The following is a 17,975-nucleotide window of genomic DNA, read 5'->3' on the forward strand; positions in this document are numbered from 1 at the left end:
CATCATCACCATCATCACCATCATCACCATCATCACCATCATCACCATCATCACCATCATCACCATCATCATCATCAGCAGCAGCATTAGTTTTCCATTCTGGCTTGAATTGGACGGCTTGACCGGAGCTGGCAAGACCAGTAGCTGCACCTGACTCCAATTCTCTGTTTTGGCATTGTTTCTACAGCTGAATGCCTGTCCTAACACCAACCATTTTACAGAATGTACTGGGTGCTTTTTACATGGCACCAATGCTTTTTCTAGATTCCTTTGGAGGAATTCCATTTCAGTTGCTTGTATTCATGGTTCTTTTTTGGTCATTAACCAAATTTCATGACCACAGTTGAGGCACCAAAACTGAATTAACCTCTAATTCTTTATAATTAATGTGAGCTATATTATTACTAACTTTTTAAAAATGTTGATAAAATATAATTTTTTATCATATGATATGAAAATATCAGGATTTGTTAGAAAGCTACAATATTTCTTTGTAGAGTATTGGAAATAATATTTACAACAATAAAAATCTACAATACATTAAGTAAAATGTACAAACCGATGCACAGAAACATTGTTCTAAAAATTTCATTCTGTTTAATGTGATTACATTTTAAATGTGATGATGTTAGCTTTAATCTTGAAATATTTGACAAAGGAAAAGAATAGAAATAAAGGAAAAGAATAGAAATGTTCTTTAAATGTCTTTAATGGAAGAGAAACAAACATTAAACTGCTGACAGCGATGGTTGTGATAATTTTTCTTCCAGGAATATCGCTGCAAAAAACAAGTCAAAGATGGTGACTATGAAAATTGGTTCCCCACTGACTGTCTCCAGACAAATGCAGCTCACAGGATTCAAGAGATACTCATTTCTGATTCCCCAAATCCAGAGAAAGATCACAGTCCTTCTATGTCTTTTGTTGGTAAGTGAAATAATCCAAGTAATCTAATTTATACTGTAATCTTTTAATCAAAGCATAACAACGTGGGCAGAGGCTGATATCTTAACATTTCTGATGGTCTTAAGTATAAAAAGAAAGTATTAAAGATTTATATAGAACTACATTCAGAGTATGTCTATAAGCCATTGCGTTTAGACCTGGTTTCTATCCTCAAACTGTTCCGTTTTGTAGATGCGATTTTTTTTTTATAAAGAACTCCAAAATTAGAAAAATAAAAAATCTTCAACAATTTTGGTCCCATGAGTATCGGATAATGGATTTTCAACTGTGTAAAGAAACTGATTGTGGTGGTCGTAGTTTTGACAGTGATTGTGGTGAAAGCAGAGTCAAATGTTGATGATGACGATGGTCGAGATAAGTATGGGAGGAGGTTATGTTTTTGCCAGCGTTGGTTTGGGAAATTGGGTGATTTTCAGCATGGGTGGACATGGGTGGAAATGAGCTGCTTGGCAGAGGTTTGCGCTCTCTGAGTGCTTTTCTAGTTTCACGTTATTTTCAAAGCTTATAGACTGGTTTTCTTTATTTTATGATTTAATAAACATTTATTTCACTTGTATCGACACTTGTGTAATATTCAATTTTATCTCTCACTCCACTTCCTTTATCTATAGCAAATATATTTTCTAAAGACTTTGGTGCTGCCTCAAAATTATTCACTACCACGAATCCTAACTGTTCAAATTCCTCTAATAATCTGGAGGATGAAGCCAGTGGCCAGATGCACGTTAATTGTGATTCTAAGGATGAAGTCGAGGAGAAAGATGACAACTGTCGACGAGTGATTGTGAAAGAAAGTCTGATCTCGTTACTGATGAAACTGCATTGTAAGTTGTCTGCCAAGAAACAACCTTCTTACATGCCCACCTCAATGAGGAAGTGTTCAGAACGGCCATCAGCGGAACCAAGTAATCCTTCGGTCAACTGCGGTGATGGTCCTTACTATATTGGTCTCTTGTTGGACAGACTTGCATCACAGGACTATTCCTGTTTACAAGAAACAGAAAGAATTTACCATGAAACAAAACCTAAAGTGAGGGAGAAACAACAGCCTCAAGAAAGGGGCACAGCAACATCAGAAGATCTGGAAAAAGAGGAAAGGTAAGTCGTCTGGGTTCCGCACTCCAGTATTTTTACTGGACAGAAAATGGGTGCTAAAGATTTTCATTTAATTTAATTTCTTAACAACAACATCAACATGACATTCATAATGTGTTCTTTTTCTTTCACCTGCCTCATTAACACCTGACTTTCATTGTTTTTACCATTTTCTTTATTGGTTTTTCTCTCTCAAACATGTTCACAAATATTAGTTCTTTAGTCTGAGACATTACTTTTGATTTTCTTTTCCACGAGCAAGATTTATTCCCATTTGCACATTTATTCATCTTCCTAAAACTAAATCCATACATTTTCTCTTCGTGCTAAGAATTTTTAAACGTCTTTTCTTGAATTTTCCTAGTTCTATAAATTCTTCAGTTTGACCTGTTCCACAACCTTTTCTTATTTAGCACTTCTACACAATTCCTTTCAGACTATGTTATTTTCCTTGCTATCTTATTCATTGCAATTAGTTAATGCCAACACCTCTGTCTCTCTCTTTCTCACTGTCTGAAAGGTGCTTCTTTCATCTCTTATTTCCATATTCAGATTCCTCTAAAAACAGATTTAAGTATTAATTTTTAACTTTCTGGAATAAACTTCTTGAAAGTTCCTTCATGTTAATTCCCTTTACCTTGTCGAACTCTGTTATTCCATAAATATGTTATCTAGCTCTGGTTATGCCTAAATACAGTTGTCTTCTAACAGGGTTCCTCACTAACATACCACCAGACATGGCCTGCAATTTCATGACAAATAGTAAGGAATCGACTAATTAGAGGCAAATGCATGTTTTAGTAATTTTTAATTCTGCATTCCTAATTAAATTGCATATGTACAGTGTATTCGTTTTGTTTCTTTTATCAGAAGGAAGAAGGCACGGGAACGGCGGCAGAAATTAATGGCAGAGTTTGCTTCCAAACAGAAAGCTTTCATGGAACAAGCAATGGACATGGATGGTAAATAAGAACTCTTTTCTTCATCCTTCTCATTCTTTATTTTGTCTCTTGTGCTTTCAGATCTCTATTTAGTTTCAATATCTTGAACTGGATTTGTTATGTGGACACTGTGGAAACTGGCTGACTTTCCATCAGTGAGAGTGATGGGAAAATGGGGATCGGAGAGTAATTTTGGTCACCAGTGCTTCTGAAAGTACTTTATTTCTAGAGAAAAGTTCTTGTGTAGAGATTTCTTTTTTTTTGTTTTGCAGATATCGGTGAAGATGTCCAAGATAATGGTGAGCAGTCAGTGTTAGAAGATGGTTTCCATTGTGCCATTTGCAGTCAGACTATGCCAAGTACTTCAGAACGTCCTTTTGGCATTGTGGTTCTGCTATTGTCTACTAGTGGTAAGTCACAGGATGACATCTGATTATTTTGTTTGATATAAAATTACTCTGTTGTAAATAATTCACCTTCAGTGACTTTGGTAGAATAGTGGAGGGACCAAAATGTATTGTTATGGACATTATTTCAGCACAACTGACATTTTCTGGCTCTTTATCTTTCACTTCTCTTTCTTCATTGTCATCATGCTCTTCATGAAAATGCTTTTCATCACTACTACTACTACTACCAAAGTAATCGTCAACTTCAACTTGAATGTTGATTTAACATCACAATAGGTTCTCCTTCATATCTGTGGAGTGGATGAATTTTTATTCAATTGGTATTTTTTAAAATAAAAATCCTGTCTGAATTCTTTGCCATTTTGTTTATATATTTTGTTTATATTTTTTGTTTATATATTTTGTTTATATATTTTGTTTATATTTTTTTTTCCCAATCTTATTTCTTAGTGCTTGGTCATTGTCCAAGCCAAGAACAACGGCGGCATTTGCCAGTTGGGAAACTGAAGTTCAAAAGTGTACCATTGTCTTGTGCAGATATTAGGAAACAACATCTTAACCTTTTAATGAAATATTATTCAGAGGTAAGTTTATCAAAACAACTTCTTGGACACTGTCAGTTATTCATTTAGTTGTTGTTGTTCCAGGCCAGTGCCACTGGATTGGCTCCTGTGCAGGTGGCACGTAAAAAACACTGAGTGTGGCTATTGCCAGTACCACCTGACTGACCCTCATGCTGGTGGCACATAAAAGCACCCACTGCACTCTCAGAGTGGTTGGCATTAGGAAGGGCATCCAGCTGTAGAAACTCTGCCAGATCAGATTGGAACCTGGTGTAGCCATCTGGCTTGCCAGTCCTCAGTCAAATCGTCCAACCCATGCTAGCATGGAAAGCGGACGTTAAACGACGACGATGATGATGATATTAGACAGGATATGAAATATTGATTTCTCTAAGCTAAACAAAAAATGCTTTTTTTTTTAGTCGATAGAATCAACTCTTGTAGTTATTTTATATTCTGTCTTGCCTAATGAAAGCAAAATTGGGATTTAGAAATTAAACTTGGAACATAGAAGGGTTTAACTGAATTATCATCCTCTGACATCTGACAAACACAAGTGTCTTGGTAGAGAGGAAATAGAAGGCTAGCTGACATTCCATAGGTGTGGCTGGGAGTGATGGAGTCAGTTCTCCATCCCTCAAAGGAGGTGGACATAAGAGAGAGAGAGTCTAGAGACAGTAGATCCTGGAGATCATTTGGTCTACTGTCTTAAACAAAGAAGGCTATGGGTGTGCTACCTTTCCTCTTCAGCTCTCCGATAAAAAGAAAACAGATTTGAAACATTCTACAGATTCAAAATAATGTTTCTGAAACTCTCCACAAAAATAAGATTAGCTATTGTTGTTGTTATTAAGACTTTGATATCGTTTTAAATATCATTTCTATGATATTAAGGATCCTCATATTAAGTATTTGTGTACACATCTACCAAGAAATAAACCCTCTTCAGATTTCCAATGAAGTTATATGATAGTATTGTTGTTGTTTTTTTTCTTTTTCAGACACCTGTTAGTAAATCTGCCAACATAGGCTGGGAAGGTGGAGTTTTGGTACAATCTTGTGGCCATTACCTTCACCTGGATTGCCATAAGCAGTACCTAGAATCATTAAAGGTAAGTCTTCAAGCAATGTTTTGGTTAAAATGTTTTATTTTGATGATTGCTTTGATGGCAGTTGCTGTAATGACATTGTTGCTAGAAGAAGGAAGGGCATGGCTGAGTGTGGTAAGTAGGTTCCTTACCAACCACATGGTTCCGGGTTCAGTCCCACTGCGTGGCACCTTGGGAAAGTGCTTTCTACTGTAGCCTCAGGCCGACCAAAGCCTTGTGAGTGGATTTGGTAGAGGGAAACTGAAAGAAGCCTGTCATTATTTATATGTGTGTGTGTGTCTGCCCAACCTCTTAGTGTGTTTATATCCCTGTAACTTAGCAGTTTGGCAAAAGAGTCCAATAAAATAGGTACCAAGCTTAAAGAAATAAGTACTGGGGTCGATACATTCAACTAAAAATTCTTCAAGCCAGTGCCCCAGCATAGCCACTGTCTAATGACTGAAACGAGTGAGAAATAAAAGCCACCCATTTGGTCCATGCAACAGAGAAAAATGAATGCTAAACGAATGCCAAACGAATGTTAAACGAATGCTAAACGAATGCTAACTGATGCAAAAAAAAAAAAAAAGAAAGAAAGATTGAAATCCAATTAAATTTTAATTGTATGCTTAATCTAGATTTTTTTTCTTTTTTTTTAAGGGGCCATACCTCCAACAGACTCTGGCTGTGAACGATGGAGAGTACTGGTGTCCTGTGTGCCGTCAGCTTGCAAATGCTGTCATTCCCATAATTCCCAATGACAGGAAACCTACACCGATTCCTGCACCAACGGACTCTAACAATCTACAGAAAATGGCACAAGACATTGAACAGTTACTGCAACAACAGCCACAAGTCAATGTAAGTCACTGCAATCCCCCCCCCCCATCTCTGTGTGTGTGTGTGTGTATAAAAAGGTTGAATGTAGATTCGTCCTTTAATTTGGAAGTTTCCAAAAATGATTTCTAATATTGGTTCTTCATATTTTGCTGGGAGTTTCCAGGCGTAAATTTGCAAAGATATGAAAGTAATGCTTGTATACGATGTGTTGTGAATTTATGGAAAGAAGTCCCATAAAACTCATCAATTTTGTTAAAAATGGAGAAGATGTTTTATACACACGCACGCACGCACGCTCTCTTTCTCTCTCTCTCTCTCTCTCTCCTTTTCTCTCCCCCTCTAATAACAACGTAACTGCTAATTGACAATGTTGTCTTGTGTTTTAGTTGTTTCTGGCCCAGAAATGTTCTTTGATCGATGAATTAACCAGTGCCACTCACCCCATGTACAGGAAATACTGTGAGGACAGTTCAGCTAACATCTGGCTCTTTACCTGTTCCATTGTCAGGTAACATTTTTAGATCATTTTTTTTTTCAATTTCCATCTTCGTTTTGAAAATAAATTTGTATTTTTTAATTGAACACCTGTAGTGTTTCTTCAATGACAATCCCCCTCTTTATTTTATTTTAGACAATATATCTAAGAGTATATTATCCAATGTACCCTTTTTTTTATGCACATTGCTCTCAATAATCTTGTATGTTTTGTCCATGTGACCATCTCCCCCACTAATTAAATATCAGCAACTGTCCACCCGTGTAGCAAGGTACCCGACACATTTATTTTGTGAGTTCAAGACATGAGGCTGGTAAATCCTCAAAGCATTGGACGAAATGCTTCGTGGCATTTCTTCCAATACTTTACATACTGAGTTCTAATTCCACCAAGATTGACTTTGCCTTTCATCCTTTCAGGGTAACAATATAAGTAGTAGGGGGTGGGGAAGCAATGTGATTGACCTACCCCTTCCACTAAAATTGCTACTGTTGTGCCACAGCAATTTCACGAGGGCCTCCACTGCTGTGTAATCCTACACATCACATTCAAATTCGTGTGACTTTGTAAAAAATCTTTGTCTTTCATGTCAGGTTGCAGAGCCTCTTTTTATGGTGTCTGTGGCTGAAGAGGAGATGACCTCCTCTCCAAAATGCTTTCCCACAGCCTGGTTGGAGGAGGCTGTGGGCTGACTTGCAGTATTTACACCTCTTTGTCTACAGCAAGACATTTTATCCAAGACAGAATACTGTGAATGACTTCCTCGTGGGTTCAAATATGCCTCAAGCACATTTGAACTGGTAACACGTTTCTGCTGGTGATTCTAGACACAATATTTTGGGTGACACTGGGCATTTTGTGCTGTCTTTTAATAAACAATGTTTTGTTCTTTGGTATGAAGAGTCTTCAGCCATTTTATTCCAGACCATTCTTTTAGGTTCTGAAAAAGGATGTGTTATTTCTTTTCGTTACAGAACTAATTTGGAATTGGAACTTCTAGGCTATGGTGGTCAGTTATTTACCAGGGAGTCACCTTCAAGTAAACCTAAAGTTTTCAGTAAGTACCTGATGTCTGTAATTAATTGGTTATCCAAGGGATGCAAACAGTCGCTAACAATATCAACACACACTCTAAACTTCATCTTTGACTTATGAAGATTGTTGTTCAACACAATTATTATTATCAAGTTGGCAAGCTGGCAGAACGGTTAGCACGCCAGACAAAATGCTTAGTGCTATTTTGCCCATTGCTATGTTCTGAGTTCAAATTCCACCGAGGTTGACTTTGCCTTTCATCCTCTTGGGGTAGATGAAATAAGTACCAGTTGAGTACTGGGGTTGATATAATCGACTTATCCCCTCCCCCAAAATTTCAGGCCTTGTGCCTTTAGTAGAAAGGATTATTATTATTTGTTTTTGTTTTTTTTCAGTGCCACTTTTCCGTATGTTGAGTTATACCTGCAAAACCTTACCTCCAGTGCCCCAGACTGATCTTTGGAAATTAATTACAGGTGTGGCTGTGATAGGAGATAGTAGCTCTTCGTAAGTTTGCTTTCTGTTTCCCCCGGTTACGATTTTACTAATTAAAAGAAATGTGTTTTAAGAGAAAAGTTGGGTGTAAGAGGCATCAGATGTATTGTGCAAGAGAGAAGACTGCACTGGTGTAGTCATGTGATGCATAAAGAAGTACCAGTCTGTGAAAGAGGTAGACCCAGGAAGGCATGGGATGACGGGGTGGAATATGATCTTTGGATGTGGAACTTCATGGAGATAATGACTAGTGACCAAGACTTCTGGCAATTTGCTGTGCTGCTTGAGAAGTCATGTCAAGCTAAGAGAATTGTGGTTGTGGCCACTGCCAGTGGCATGTAAATGGCACCTGTGCCAGTGATACATAGAAGGCACTCAGTACACTCTGTAAAATAGTTGGTGTTCGGAAGGGCATCCAGCTATAGAAACCAAGCCAAAACAGATGCCTGGAGCCTGGTGCTGGTTTCTGGCTGACCAGCTCGAGTCAAACCGTCCAACCCAAGCCACCATGGGAAACGGATGTTAAGTAATAATGAGATGAAGTTAAGAAACATTACAAATAGACTTGAAATCTCTTTTTTTTCACTCCGGTGAAACAATAGTTTAACCAAAGTGAACAATTCTTTTCTGACATTTGTTGAGGAATCTGAGAAAATTTAGGATTTAGTATTTCCTCTCTGCCGAAAAACCATTCTGCAAGGTTTTAGTAAAATCGCAGAGTTTGGATGTAATGGCTTCCCTCTGTCTTCTACTTGGAAGAAATGGCAACAGTTGTTTTGATTGCTGACTATGATGATAACAGCAACAAGACTACACCTACACACGATAGGCTTCTTTCGTTTTCCATCTACCAAATCCACTCACAAGGCTTTGTCTGCCTGAAGCCATAGTAGCAAACACTTACTCAAGGTACCACACGGTGGGACTGAACCTGGAACCTTATGGCTAGGAAGCAAATTTCTTACCATATTAACTAGACGACAGATTTGAAATGGATATGGAGGAGAGAGAGCATGTGGCTGATGATGTCGTGAACAGTGATAAAAAGACTTTGAGACTAATAATAAAGAAGTGAAATTGAACCAGTGTGTGTGTGTGTTGTTGGCATAATGACCCACCCAAGACACAACAGTATATAATGCTACACAGAAAAGTCTTTAAAATCTCTTCTGATCGTTTATTTCAGATTTTCAAATGTTCCTGGTCAAGTGCCTATTTTGCTGAGAGACCCTGTGGCTCTGCTTTTGAATTTCTTACTTCAGTTACCAGAAGTCAGTAAACGTAAGTTGGACACCAACTCTTTCTCTTTTATGTGTGAGAACATATTATTCCTCAGGCAGCGAACTGGCAGAATCGGGAACATGGCAGAGAAAATGCTTAGTGTTCATTTTGTCTGTTTTTACATTCTGAGTTCAAATTCTGCCAATGTTGGTCTTGCCTTTCATCCTTTCAGGGTTGATTAAGTAAGTACCAGTTACGCACTGGGGTCGATGTAATCGACTTAATCCCTTCCCCCAAATTTGAGGCCTTGTGCCTTTAGTAGAAAGGATTAGTATTATTATTGATAGTCTCTGCACAGCTTCTAACGCTGGAGATGTACTTCGGTGTCAGCTGTTCACTACCAGTGAACTAAGGTAACACCCCTTATTTCTCGAGCGGTTCCAAGCAGTGCTGTTTTCTGCAAGTGATCCACCCTTATTGAAAATTTTTACTCACTACTCCCAGGGCTCCTACAATTATTGGTACTTCTGCCACCTTTTTCATCGACCATAACTGCTTAACCTCCCAAGCTAACCTGTCATATCTGTCGACTATTATTATTATTATTATTATTATTATTATTATTATTATTATTATTATTATTCCAATAATGAATTGTTTCTCAACTCAATTTTTTGTCAAAATGTGACCAGTCATACTTTTTTGATTTTTAAGCTTTTTCTAGAATTTCCTCGTTAATGCCAGAATCTTTTGATTGTTCCATTTGCAGAGCATTTCAGTTATGTGGTGAACTCTCTGTATAACATGGCCTATATCCAAGCGTTGGTGGTGACCAGCCTGAAGTTGACTTCTAACGAAAGGGTAGCTTGGTGTAAAAAACGCATGAGTGTAAGTATTCACTCACACTGTTCTCTCTTTTGCTTTGTTTACTCACGTTGTCCTGGTAACCCCTTGACATTTAAATTGGCCAGATACAGCCCAAATATTCTATCTATTTGACGTTCAAACTGACCAGATCCAGCCTCTCACACCTACCCTGCAATGTTAAAATGTACAGAAAATAGACTCCATCAACCACCATAGGGATAAGCTAGAGGTAGTAGATAGCTTCTGTTACCTAGGTGACCCCCTGCAAAAGTTAAGGCTTGTAGACAGAAAGAACATTCTGTTACTCTGTTGTTTTGTGAGGAATTTAGAAATAATGTTTATTTACAAAAATACTTGGAGAACTTTTGAAATGATGGAGTTTCTCTCTCTTTCTATTCCCTCCTTTTTTGGTCTTGTTTTCCTTGAATAAAGAGTGACAGACATAGAATTGAGAAGAGTCTCTAGTCTTGTAAAAGACTTAGCAACCCTATCTGATCCTGGGACCACAATGAATGGCAGCTCATACATTCTGTATTAGGAAGGGGATCCAGCTATAGAAACCATGAAATGTCATCCTCTGACCATTCTAAGAGGTCAGTAAGTCCTAAAAACTCAGACTAAGATGACCCTCAGTGAACCATTGTCCACATCAAAGGTGGACATAAAATGTCAGGAAAATGAATGTCTTTGTACAAATGACTCTTCTGCTCTGTTCTTTGGACACAACGAAGAATACAGAAAATCTGAACGATTTTGTTGAGTCTTGCTAATGTTTTGACATTTTTACAAACACTCTCAGTTTGAAGTCCAAAGAGTTTATTGTTGTTGTTTAGTACCAGATCCCTGACTGAATACACTTATGATCAGAGATTTCCAACCATGACCATCCCATCTTTTTCTTAGTCACTGTGTATCTAGGACTACTTTATCCTATGTATCCTTCCCCTTTCAAAACTGTAACTTGGAGATTTGGTTGCTGTTTTTAACAGACATAGAAAAGCTGGCTCCCTCATTGGTTTCTCCCCCATTGACTGGTTCCCCCATTGGTTGGCTCCCCCCATTGGCTGGCTCTCTCATTTACTGGCTCCCCCATTGGTTGGTTCCCTCATTTGCTGGCTCTCTCATTGGCTGGCTCCCCCATTAGCAGTCTCCCACTAGCTGGCTCCCCCATTGGCTGACTCCTCCATTGGTTGGCTCCCCCCATTGGTTGGCTCCCCCCATTGGTTGGCTCCCCCCATTGGTTGGCTCATTCTTATCTGCCCATAATCCTTCTATGTCTTCATTGTTAATTTTAAACGTTTGCAGGATTCCTTGCAAGAAGTCAGTGGAATGATGAGCCATGTCATCACACGACTGCAACTCAGTCAACTGTACGATGAGAAAGATCAGCAACTCGGGTGTGTAAGTATCTGCTTGGCGACTTTTTGTTTGTTTTTAACTTTATCTTAAGCAGTCGTCAGTGGAACTGTTTTTTGAGAAAATGAATTATTGACAAAGATATCAGGAGAACAGTTTGTTTGTGGGTATGATTAGTTGTGATGTGGTGTTGAGAGATGTTAAAAGAAAGCAGAAAAGAATCATCATCATCATCGTTTAACGTCTGCTTTCCATGCTGGCATGGGTGGGACGGTTTGGCAGAAGCCTGCACCCAACTCCTGTGACTGTTGGCAGGGTTTCTACAGCTGGATGCCCTTCCTAACACCAACCACTCAACAGAGTGGACTCAGTGCTTTTTACATGGCACAAGCACAGGCGAGGTCAGTTTTGGCAAGGTTTTTATGGCTAGATGCCCTTCCAAATGCCAACCACTTTATAGTGTGGACTGGATGGTTTTAATGTGGCACCTGCACTGACAGGCTCACCAAGTACCTTGCAAGACCAAAAACTCTTTTGAGAGGGGAGGTGGGCATTGGAGGAGGTGATCTTGTGTCAGTTGATGAAAGGTTGTAGAGAGACAGAAACAGGTGTCTTGCTGTGGTGGAGGTACAAGGTTACCCAGCTGGAGACAGGGAGAGAGAGAGAGAGAGAGGAATGAAGACGGAAACAGGTGTGTTGCCCCAAAGGAGATACATGGTTACCCAACCTGGGGGGAAGTACAGGAGAAGGAGAGAAAGAGAGTGGGAGACAGCTGGATAGAGATAGTGGCAGAGTGCTGGGCATACTCACAAGGGACAGGAATCAGAATATAAATGGGATGGTTGTGTAAAGGAAGAGAGAGATATAGATGGTGGCAAGTGCCAGGGCATAGCCTTGAGATTCAAATGCCATAATATAAGTGGCAGAATATTGCAAAGGAAGCATGATTAAAGAGTGCGGAGGTGGGGAGTAATTGGCAAAAACCTATCCGGGGTGGCTACCGGATAGCAATGATACAGAAGAACAGGGCCGTGAGGGAAGGTTTGGGGAGTGAGAAGTAGGCATAGTGTATGAAGGAGGAAATGTGAGGAAGAGAAGAGATATAGATTGGTTTGTTGGGGTAGGGTGAGGGAGAAAAGTTTTCTTGTTACATGTGGGAGGAACACACAGGTCAGGGGCTAGTGGACAGCAATGATACAGTGAGACAGGGCCAAGGATTGGGGAGTGGGAGGTAAGCACAGTGCATGAAGTGGAAATGTGAGGAAGAGAAGAGATGTAGTTTGGGGTTTTTTTGTGGTAGGATGTGTGAAAAGTTTTCTTGTTAAAAGCAGAAATGTGGGTGAAAATAAATTGAATCCTATTGAATTATGATTGTGGTTTGAGAAAAGTTCAGTCACGCCATCTTTCTTGTAGATATCGCAGTGGATCTGGAGCCCAGACAGTGTAGAAAGTGTTTTACAGTCCTATTTGCTTCCTTATTTAAGAATTGCTGCACTCTTACAGCGACATTTATTTGATGAAGAATTCCCACAGAAAAAGGTAAAAGTATTTGATAAGAGATTTTGGTAAATAGTTTACTCTTTTTTTTTTTTTTATTCAGTTGTAAGCAAAAAGGATAACATAATGTTTAAATCTGCTTAATTTCTTCTTAGGTGTATCATCATCATCATCATCATCATCATCATCATTATTGCTTTGTATCCATGTTGGCACGAGTTGGATGCTAACGTCCCTCTCCATTTATCACAGTCCCATACACATAACAAGAAAGCATCAATGTTTGTTGCTTCTTCTGTCACAATTAGATGTTCTTCTTATCATTAACCACTTTGGATCTTATGATATGTGCTAAAAGCTGTTATGTTTAAATATTTTTTCTGTTTCAGTGTCCATCTGAATTTACCTACCTCTGCCGCTACCTCATGTTAGGTGGAAAGTCTTGTGATAGCCAGCCAAGCGCATCTGTTGATACTCAATCAGGATTATCTATTCCTCGCAAAGTAGAAGAAACTCAACGAACTGAACATTTTGTTCGATTCTGTGTACCTGAGATTTTACCAATCACCCGGTTCTGGCTGCAGGAATTAGCTACAGCAATCGATGGACCTCCTTCTCTCAAGAGTCAAGTAGGTCACCCCAAATCACATCTTCAACTCATACATAGATTCATTAAGTCATACGTGTGTGTTCTGCTTTTAATTATCCAAATTCTTCCTCCGAAGAAGGAGCTGGTTTCTTACAAAGATACAAAACTCCATCATTGGAATGTTGATAACTAAAGCAGTCTCATTTTAAACTTAAGAAAAGTCTTGCATATTTTCACTGTTCCACTTACAGATTGTATGTGTAATGTGAGAGTCAGTTGGTTGATTTCTTTTTCTGAAAACCCTAGCTTATCCAGATTGGCACTTAGGCATTTACTTACAATACGAAGGGCACCAATTTTTATTGGTATAAATGGGAATTTAAAATCTGGATACATTATTTACAATTGACGGATATTTGTTCTCATCTTGTTTGTTGTTAACACAACGTTTCAGCTGATATACCCTCCAGCCTTCATCAGGTGTCTTCGGGAAATTTCGAACCTGGGTTCTGATTCCTAAGGTATTTTTTGATATTATTATTATTATTCAGGTCACTGCCTGGAATCGAACTCAGAATCTTGGGGTTAGTAGCCTACGCTCTTAACCTCTACGCCATATGCCTGTGGGAAAGTATATCAGCCAAAAACGTTGTGTTAACAACAAACAAGATGACGACAAATATCCCTCAAATGTAAAGTGTGTTTTCTTACTAATGCGGTTATTTTATTTGATTTTATTTTTCAGTATTTACTTCCTTCAAGTTTTTTTTTCCATCCACCAAGGCTTGTGGAACTTCCTGATCAATACTACAAAATATTCCAGGAGTACCGCAACAAAACCTGTATGATTTGTAACAAAATTCCTCGAGATCCAACGATATGTTTAATATGTGCAGAGTTTCTCTGCTTCCGAGAAGCTTGCTGTGAACATGAATCAGTCCGAGAATGCGTACAGGTCAGCACTTTCTACTTGAAGCTTATTGCACTTGTTTTATTTGTGAAGTTCTGTTAAATTTTTGATGAAACTTTTGTGAACCTAGTTTGTAGCATGAAATAGTTAAAAGAGGAATTTTATGTTGGAGAAGATGTTAGTTTTCTGTAATGTAATTTGTCCCAAATTGTTGTTTTATGTGATATTCAGCTGTAAAATATAATATGGTATATTTATTCTTGTATAATATACACTTGTCTATAGTGTCAATCTGTAAATATGGACAGTCAATTCTGCTGATGCCATGTAAAAAGCACCCAGTCCACACTCTGGTTGGCATTAGGAAGGGCATCCAGCCATAGAAACCAAGCCAAAACAGACTATGGAACCTGGTGCAGCTCCTGTCAAATCATCCAAACCATGCCAGCTTGGAAAATGGATGATGATGATGGTGAATTCTTCGGAAACTATTTTGTATACTATTCTCCTCTAAGCTCTCTGAATGCACATATAGATTGCAATTAGTGCACAAAAGTTTAATCATTATTATAATTAATAATTCTGTTCTGTGTGCATAACAATGTCTGCATACACTGACTGCTAAAACTTAACATTGCTCTCTTCTGTAATAGAGAGAGTGACTTGTCTTTGGTGCTGTGAGGGATGGCAGAAAAGACTTTACTCTGAGTTCTTGTGATTGTTCTATCAAATATACAGAATGGTTTCCCACATCTTCAACAAAATAAAAAAACAAAATCAAAAGCTGGTTGAACCTGGAGACTTGCTGGAAGTTTATGACCTCAAAGTAGTGAAAGAGCTTATGTCCAAATTCCAGCATTTTCCTTGCTGTTAAACCTGTGTACCTTTTGAGAATCCAACCATAGAATAAAAACAAAATCTAATAATATTTGCCAAATGTGATGCTTGTTGTGTAAAGTGGGATTTGTTGTTTCAATTTCTTGTCTAGCATTCAATAACTTGTGGGGCTGGAACGGGTGTGTTTCTGTTGGTAAACTCAAGCATAGTAGTTGTGATCCGTGGCCAGAGAGCAGCACTTTGGGGATCAGTCTATCTCGACAAACATGGCGAAGAAGATGAAGAACTGAGGTGAGTCAACTTTATTACCAATTCCATTCTCTCAGGCTTTTTGCATTCGCAATTGATGTCTGTTTTTCCTTTCTTTTATTTATTTTGATATTTTTCTTCACTTTTTAAAAAAAATACAGTTGTTTCTGGTAGGTACTGTAACTTTTTAGGGCTTGTTCGAGATTTTAAAAGACAAAAACAGCCGACGACAGACATCTCTCTCTCTCTCTCTCTCTCTCATTAGGAGTTCAACAGTGTAAACTGTCAAAAGGTCGGCCTGTGACCATTTCCTTGTCATTGCAGTCACTTCTAGAAGTGGACTATGCCTGTCCAGGATACAGTACAGCCTGGGGTTGTATTAATCTTTGAGCAACTAGGTCGGCTGACGCTGTTTTACTTTTTTTGATTTCAGGCAAAAGATGAGGTTAGATCTCTCTTAAACTGAAGAAATAATTCCAATTCTTTGTCTGACCATTTTAATGGGGATGTCTTGGATTGGATGAATTTTGGTAGATTTAAAAAAAACAAACAACTTTTATTTGGGTTAATTTTTTAATCATTTAATGAAAATATCAAAAAGCGGAGCAACTCCAGCATCAAGATCTAACCTCATCTTTTGCTTTAAATCAAAAAAATAAACCAATTTTTGCAGAGAGAACTAAAATATATCAGCCAATGATATGGCTTGTATGACCTGCTGGAAATAGTAGCCAAATCTCCCTCAAATCAAGCCCTACCAACTTAAGAAAGGGAAGATTCTTTGATAGTGTGATCTTAGTAATCATAGATGTACTTAAAGATGGGATTGTCATGAGTGGAATGTCTTTGATTTCTGGGTTTTTGAATCAGAGTTGGCCTGGAAGTAAAACAACAATTAGAAATATTGCTGGTTTATTTGGAACTGACCAGATGTGAATAATATGAAAGAAATAAGAATTCAGTTGTTGTGTCAGCATTATTTATTGAACCTCTTTCTCTCTCTCACATACACCATATGAAGGAATAAAATCTTTGAGTACTTTCCAGCAATGGTTTATCTAAATATGCAAATATTCTATGCCACCTACCCATGTACAAATGTTGTACAGATCTACAGAGATCTAATATTGATCTCTACAGTGATTATTTCATCTTTATTTCAACAAGTACAGTCAGGTCTAAACTTCGCTGAAGAAGTCTCATATGACTGAAACATATCCAGTGTTGTCTCCCTTACTTGTTGAAACAAAATATATTAATTACTGAGCTAATGTTGTCTTTTCCTCTTTGCATGATTATTTCTAATTAGTTTTTTTTTTATCCTGATTATGTTAATGCTAACTTAATAAATTGTTAAAGAACATAATGTCTTCTCCTTCACCATTTTACAAAAAGGAAGGACACATTGGATTATGAGGTCCTTATTAGTATTTGATTGCAAAACAAAAAGGCAAAACAGTCTCTGCTGGAATCACTTGGATCATTGATCTGCTCATTTCGGCCTGAGCTGTAATTCTTGCCCTGTCATTTGTATTTTCTTGTCTTGAAACTAAAACAACTAACCAGGATGTGTCTTTGTTTCCCTTTCCGGCAGACGTGGGAAGCCTCTCTACCTCAGTGAAGAACGTTATCAGCTTTTGGAGCAGCAATGGCGAACACACAACTTTGACCATGCTTGCAAACAGTGGATCTGGCACAAGAATAACTTATGACCTGGACTTAAACTGCTCTAGCAGTTGCTGCCTTTGCTCACCATTACAACAACAATAATAATAATAATGATGATGAAGATGATGATGATGATGTTAGTGTTGCTGTTGTTGTTGTTTTCTTCAGTTATTTTTTTGTTATTGTTCTCTCTCTCTCTTCCCCATCAATTTTATTCTCTCTTCTCCATCTTTGGAACCCTTCTAACAAAGACTATTTCTATTACCACTGGTGCTGTTCTTGTTATTATCGTTGCTGTCCTCTCCAGTCATGACCCTCCACCTCTAATACCCCCCCTCCCCTGTAAATTCTCTCCCCCTCACACCTTACCTCACGTCATTGAAATATGACTGCTGTTGTTGTTGTTGTTGTTGTTGTTGTTACCTGTTTACTGTGATGTTGGGAACTTCATGGCAAGGTGAGGCTGCTCTGCCTGTTGGACGTAAGAACGCAGAAAGACGAGGACTGTGTGAAGATCCGAGAGAGAGAGAGAGACGGAGGGAGGGAGACAGGGTGTGTGGGTGTGTGTGTCAATGTATATAGGAGAAAATGAAATGTCTGTTGTATACGTAAATGTGTGTTTGTGTATGTATGTACAATACTGTATGTGTTTGTGTATCTGGTGTGTGTGTGTGTATTTTTATCTCTCCATTTACTCTCTCTCTTAAGTTTTTCGATTTTTTTTAAAAAACGGTTCCTCCTACCCTTGTTATTCTCCAATCTCCCACTTCACCTCATTTCTCACATTCTTTTTTTTCCTTTCCGAATTCCATCTCCCATATTTGTCTCTCTGTCTCTCTCCCTACACACACA

The 17,975-nt window shown here is 38.3% G+C and overlaps 1 protein-coding gene across 2 annotated transcripts in view; it reads left to right on the forward strand.

The window, feature by feature from the left end:
- Positions 1 to 17,975, forward strand: part of LOC106871298 (E3 ubiquitin-protein ligase UBR3) — a 39,844-nt gene that overhangs the window by 21,454 nt on the left and 415 nt on the right. Inside the window, exons 20-37 of one of the 2 annotated variants that reach the window (XR_008264835.1) lie at positions 771 to 927; positions 1,578 to 2,064; positions 2,932 to 3,023; positions 3,275 to 3,412; positions 3,863 to 3,996; positions 4,977 to 5,087; positions 5,724 to 5,924; positions 6,290 to 6,411; positions 7,374 to 7,456; positions 7,830 to 7,941; positions 9,116 to 9,210; positions 9,920 to 10,038; positions 11,323 to 11,418; positions 12,787 to 12,912; positions 13,260 to 13,499; positions 14,205 to 14,414; positions 15,358 to 15,497; positions 17,050 to 17,259. Coding sequence is in view for 1 of the 2 variants with exons in the window: in XM_052970344.1 (XP_052826304.1) it covers positions 771 to 927; positions 1,578 to 2,064; positions 2,932 to 3,023; positions 3,275 to 3,412; positions 3,863 to 3,996; positions 4,977 to 5,087; positions 5,724 to 5,924; positions 6,290 to 6,411; positions 7,374 to 7,456; positions 7,830 to 7,941; positions 9,116 to 9,210; positions 9,920 to 10,038; positions 11,323 to 11,418; positions 12,787 to 12,912; positions 13,260 to 13,499; positions 14,205 to 14,414; positions 15,358 to 15,497; positions 17,050 to 17,167 (2,781 nt within the window). In the remaining variant the exon portion in view is untranslated. Of the gene's footprint in view, positions 1 to 770; positions 928 to 1,577; positions 2,065 to 2,931; positions 3,024 to 3,274; positions 3,413 to 3,862; positions 3,997 to 4,976; positions 5,088 to 5,723; positions 5,925 to 6,289; positions 6,412 to 7,373; positions 7,457 to 7,829; positions 7,942 to 9,115; positions 9,211 to 9,919; positions 10,039 to 11,322; positions 11,419 to 12,786; positions 12,913 to 13,259; positions 13,500 to 14,204; positions 14,415 to 15,357; positions 15,498 to 17,049; positions 17,970 to 17,975 lie in introns of those variants that run through there. The other variant, XM_052970344.1, reaches the window with a different exon arrangement.

Source organism: Octopus bimaculoides, chromosome 9 (assembly GCF_001194135.2).
Source record: "Octopus bimaculoides isolate UCB-OBI-ISO-001 chromosome 9, ASM119413v2, whole genome shotgun sequence".
In the NCBI taxonomy this organism is placed as follows: Eukaryota; Metazoa; Mollusca; class Cephalopoda; order Octopoda; family Octopodidae; genus Octopus; species Octopus bimaculoides.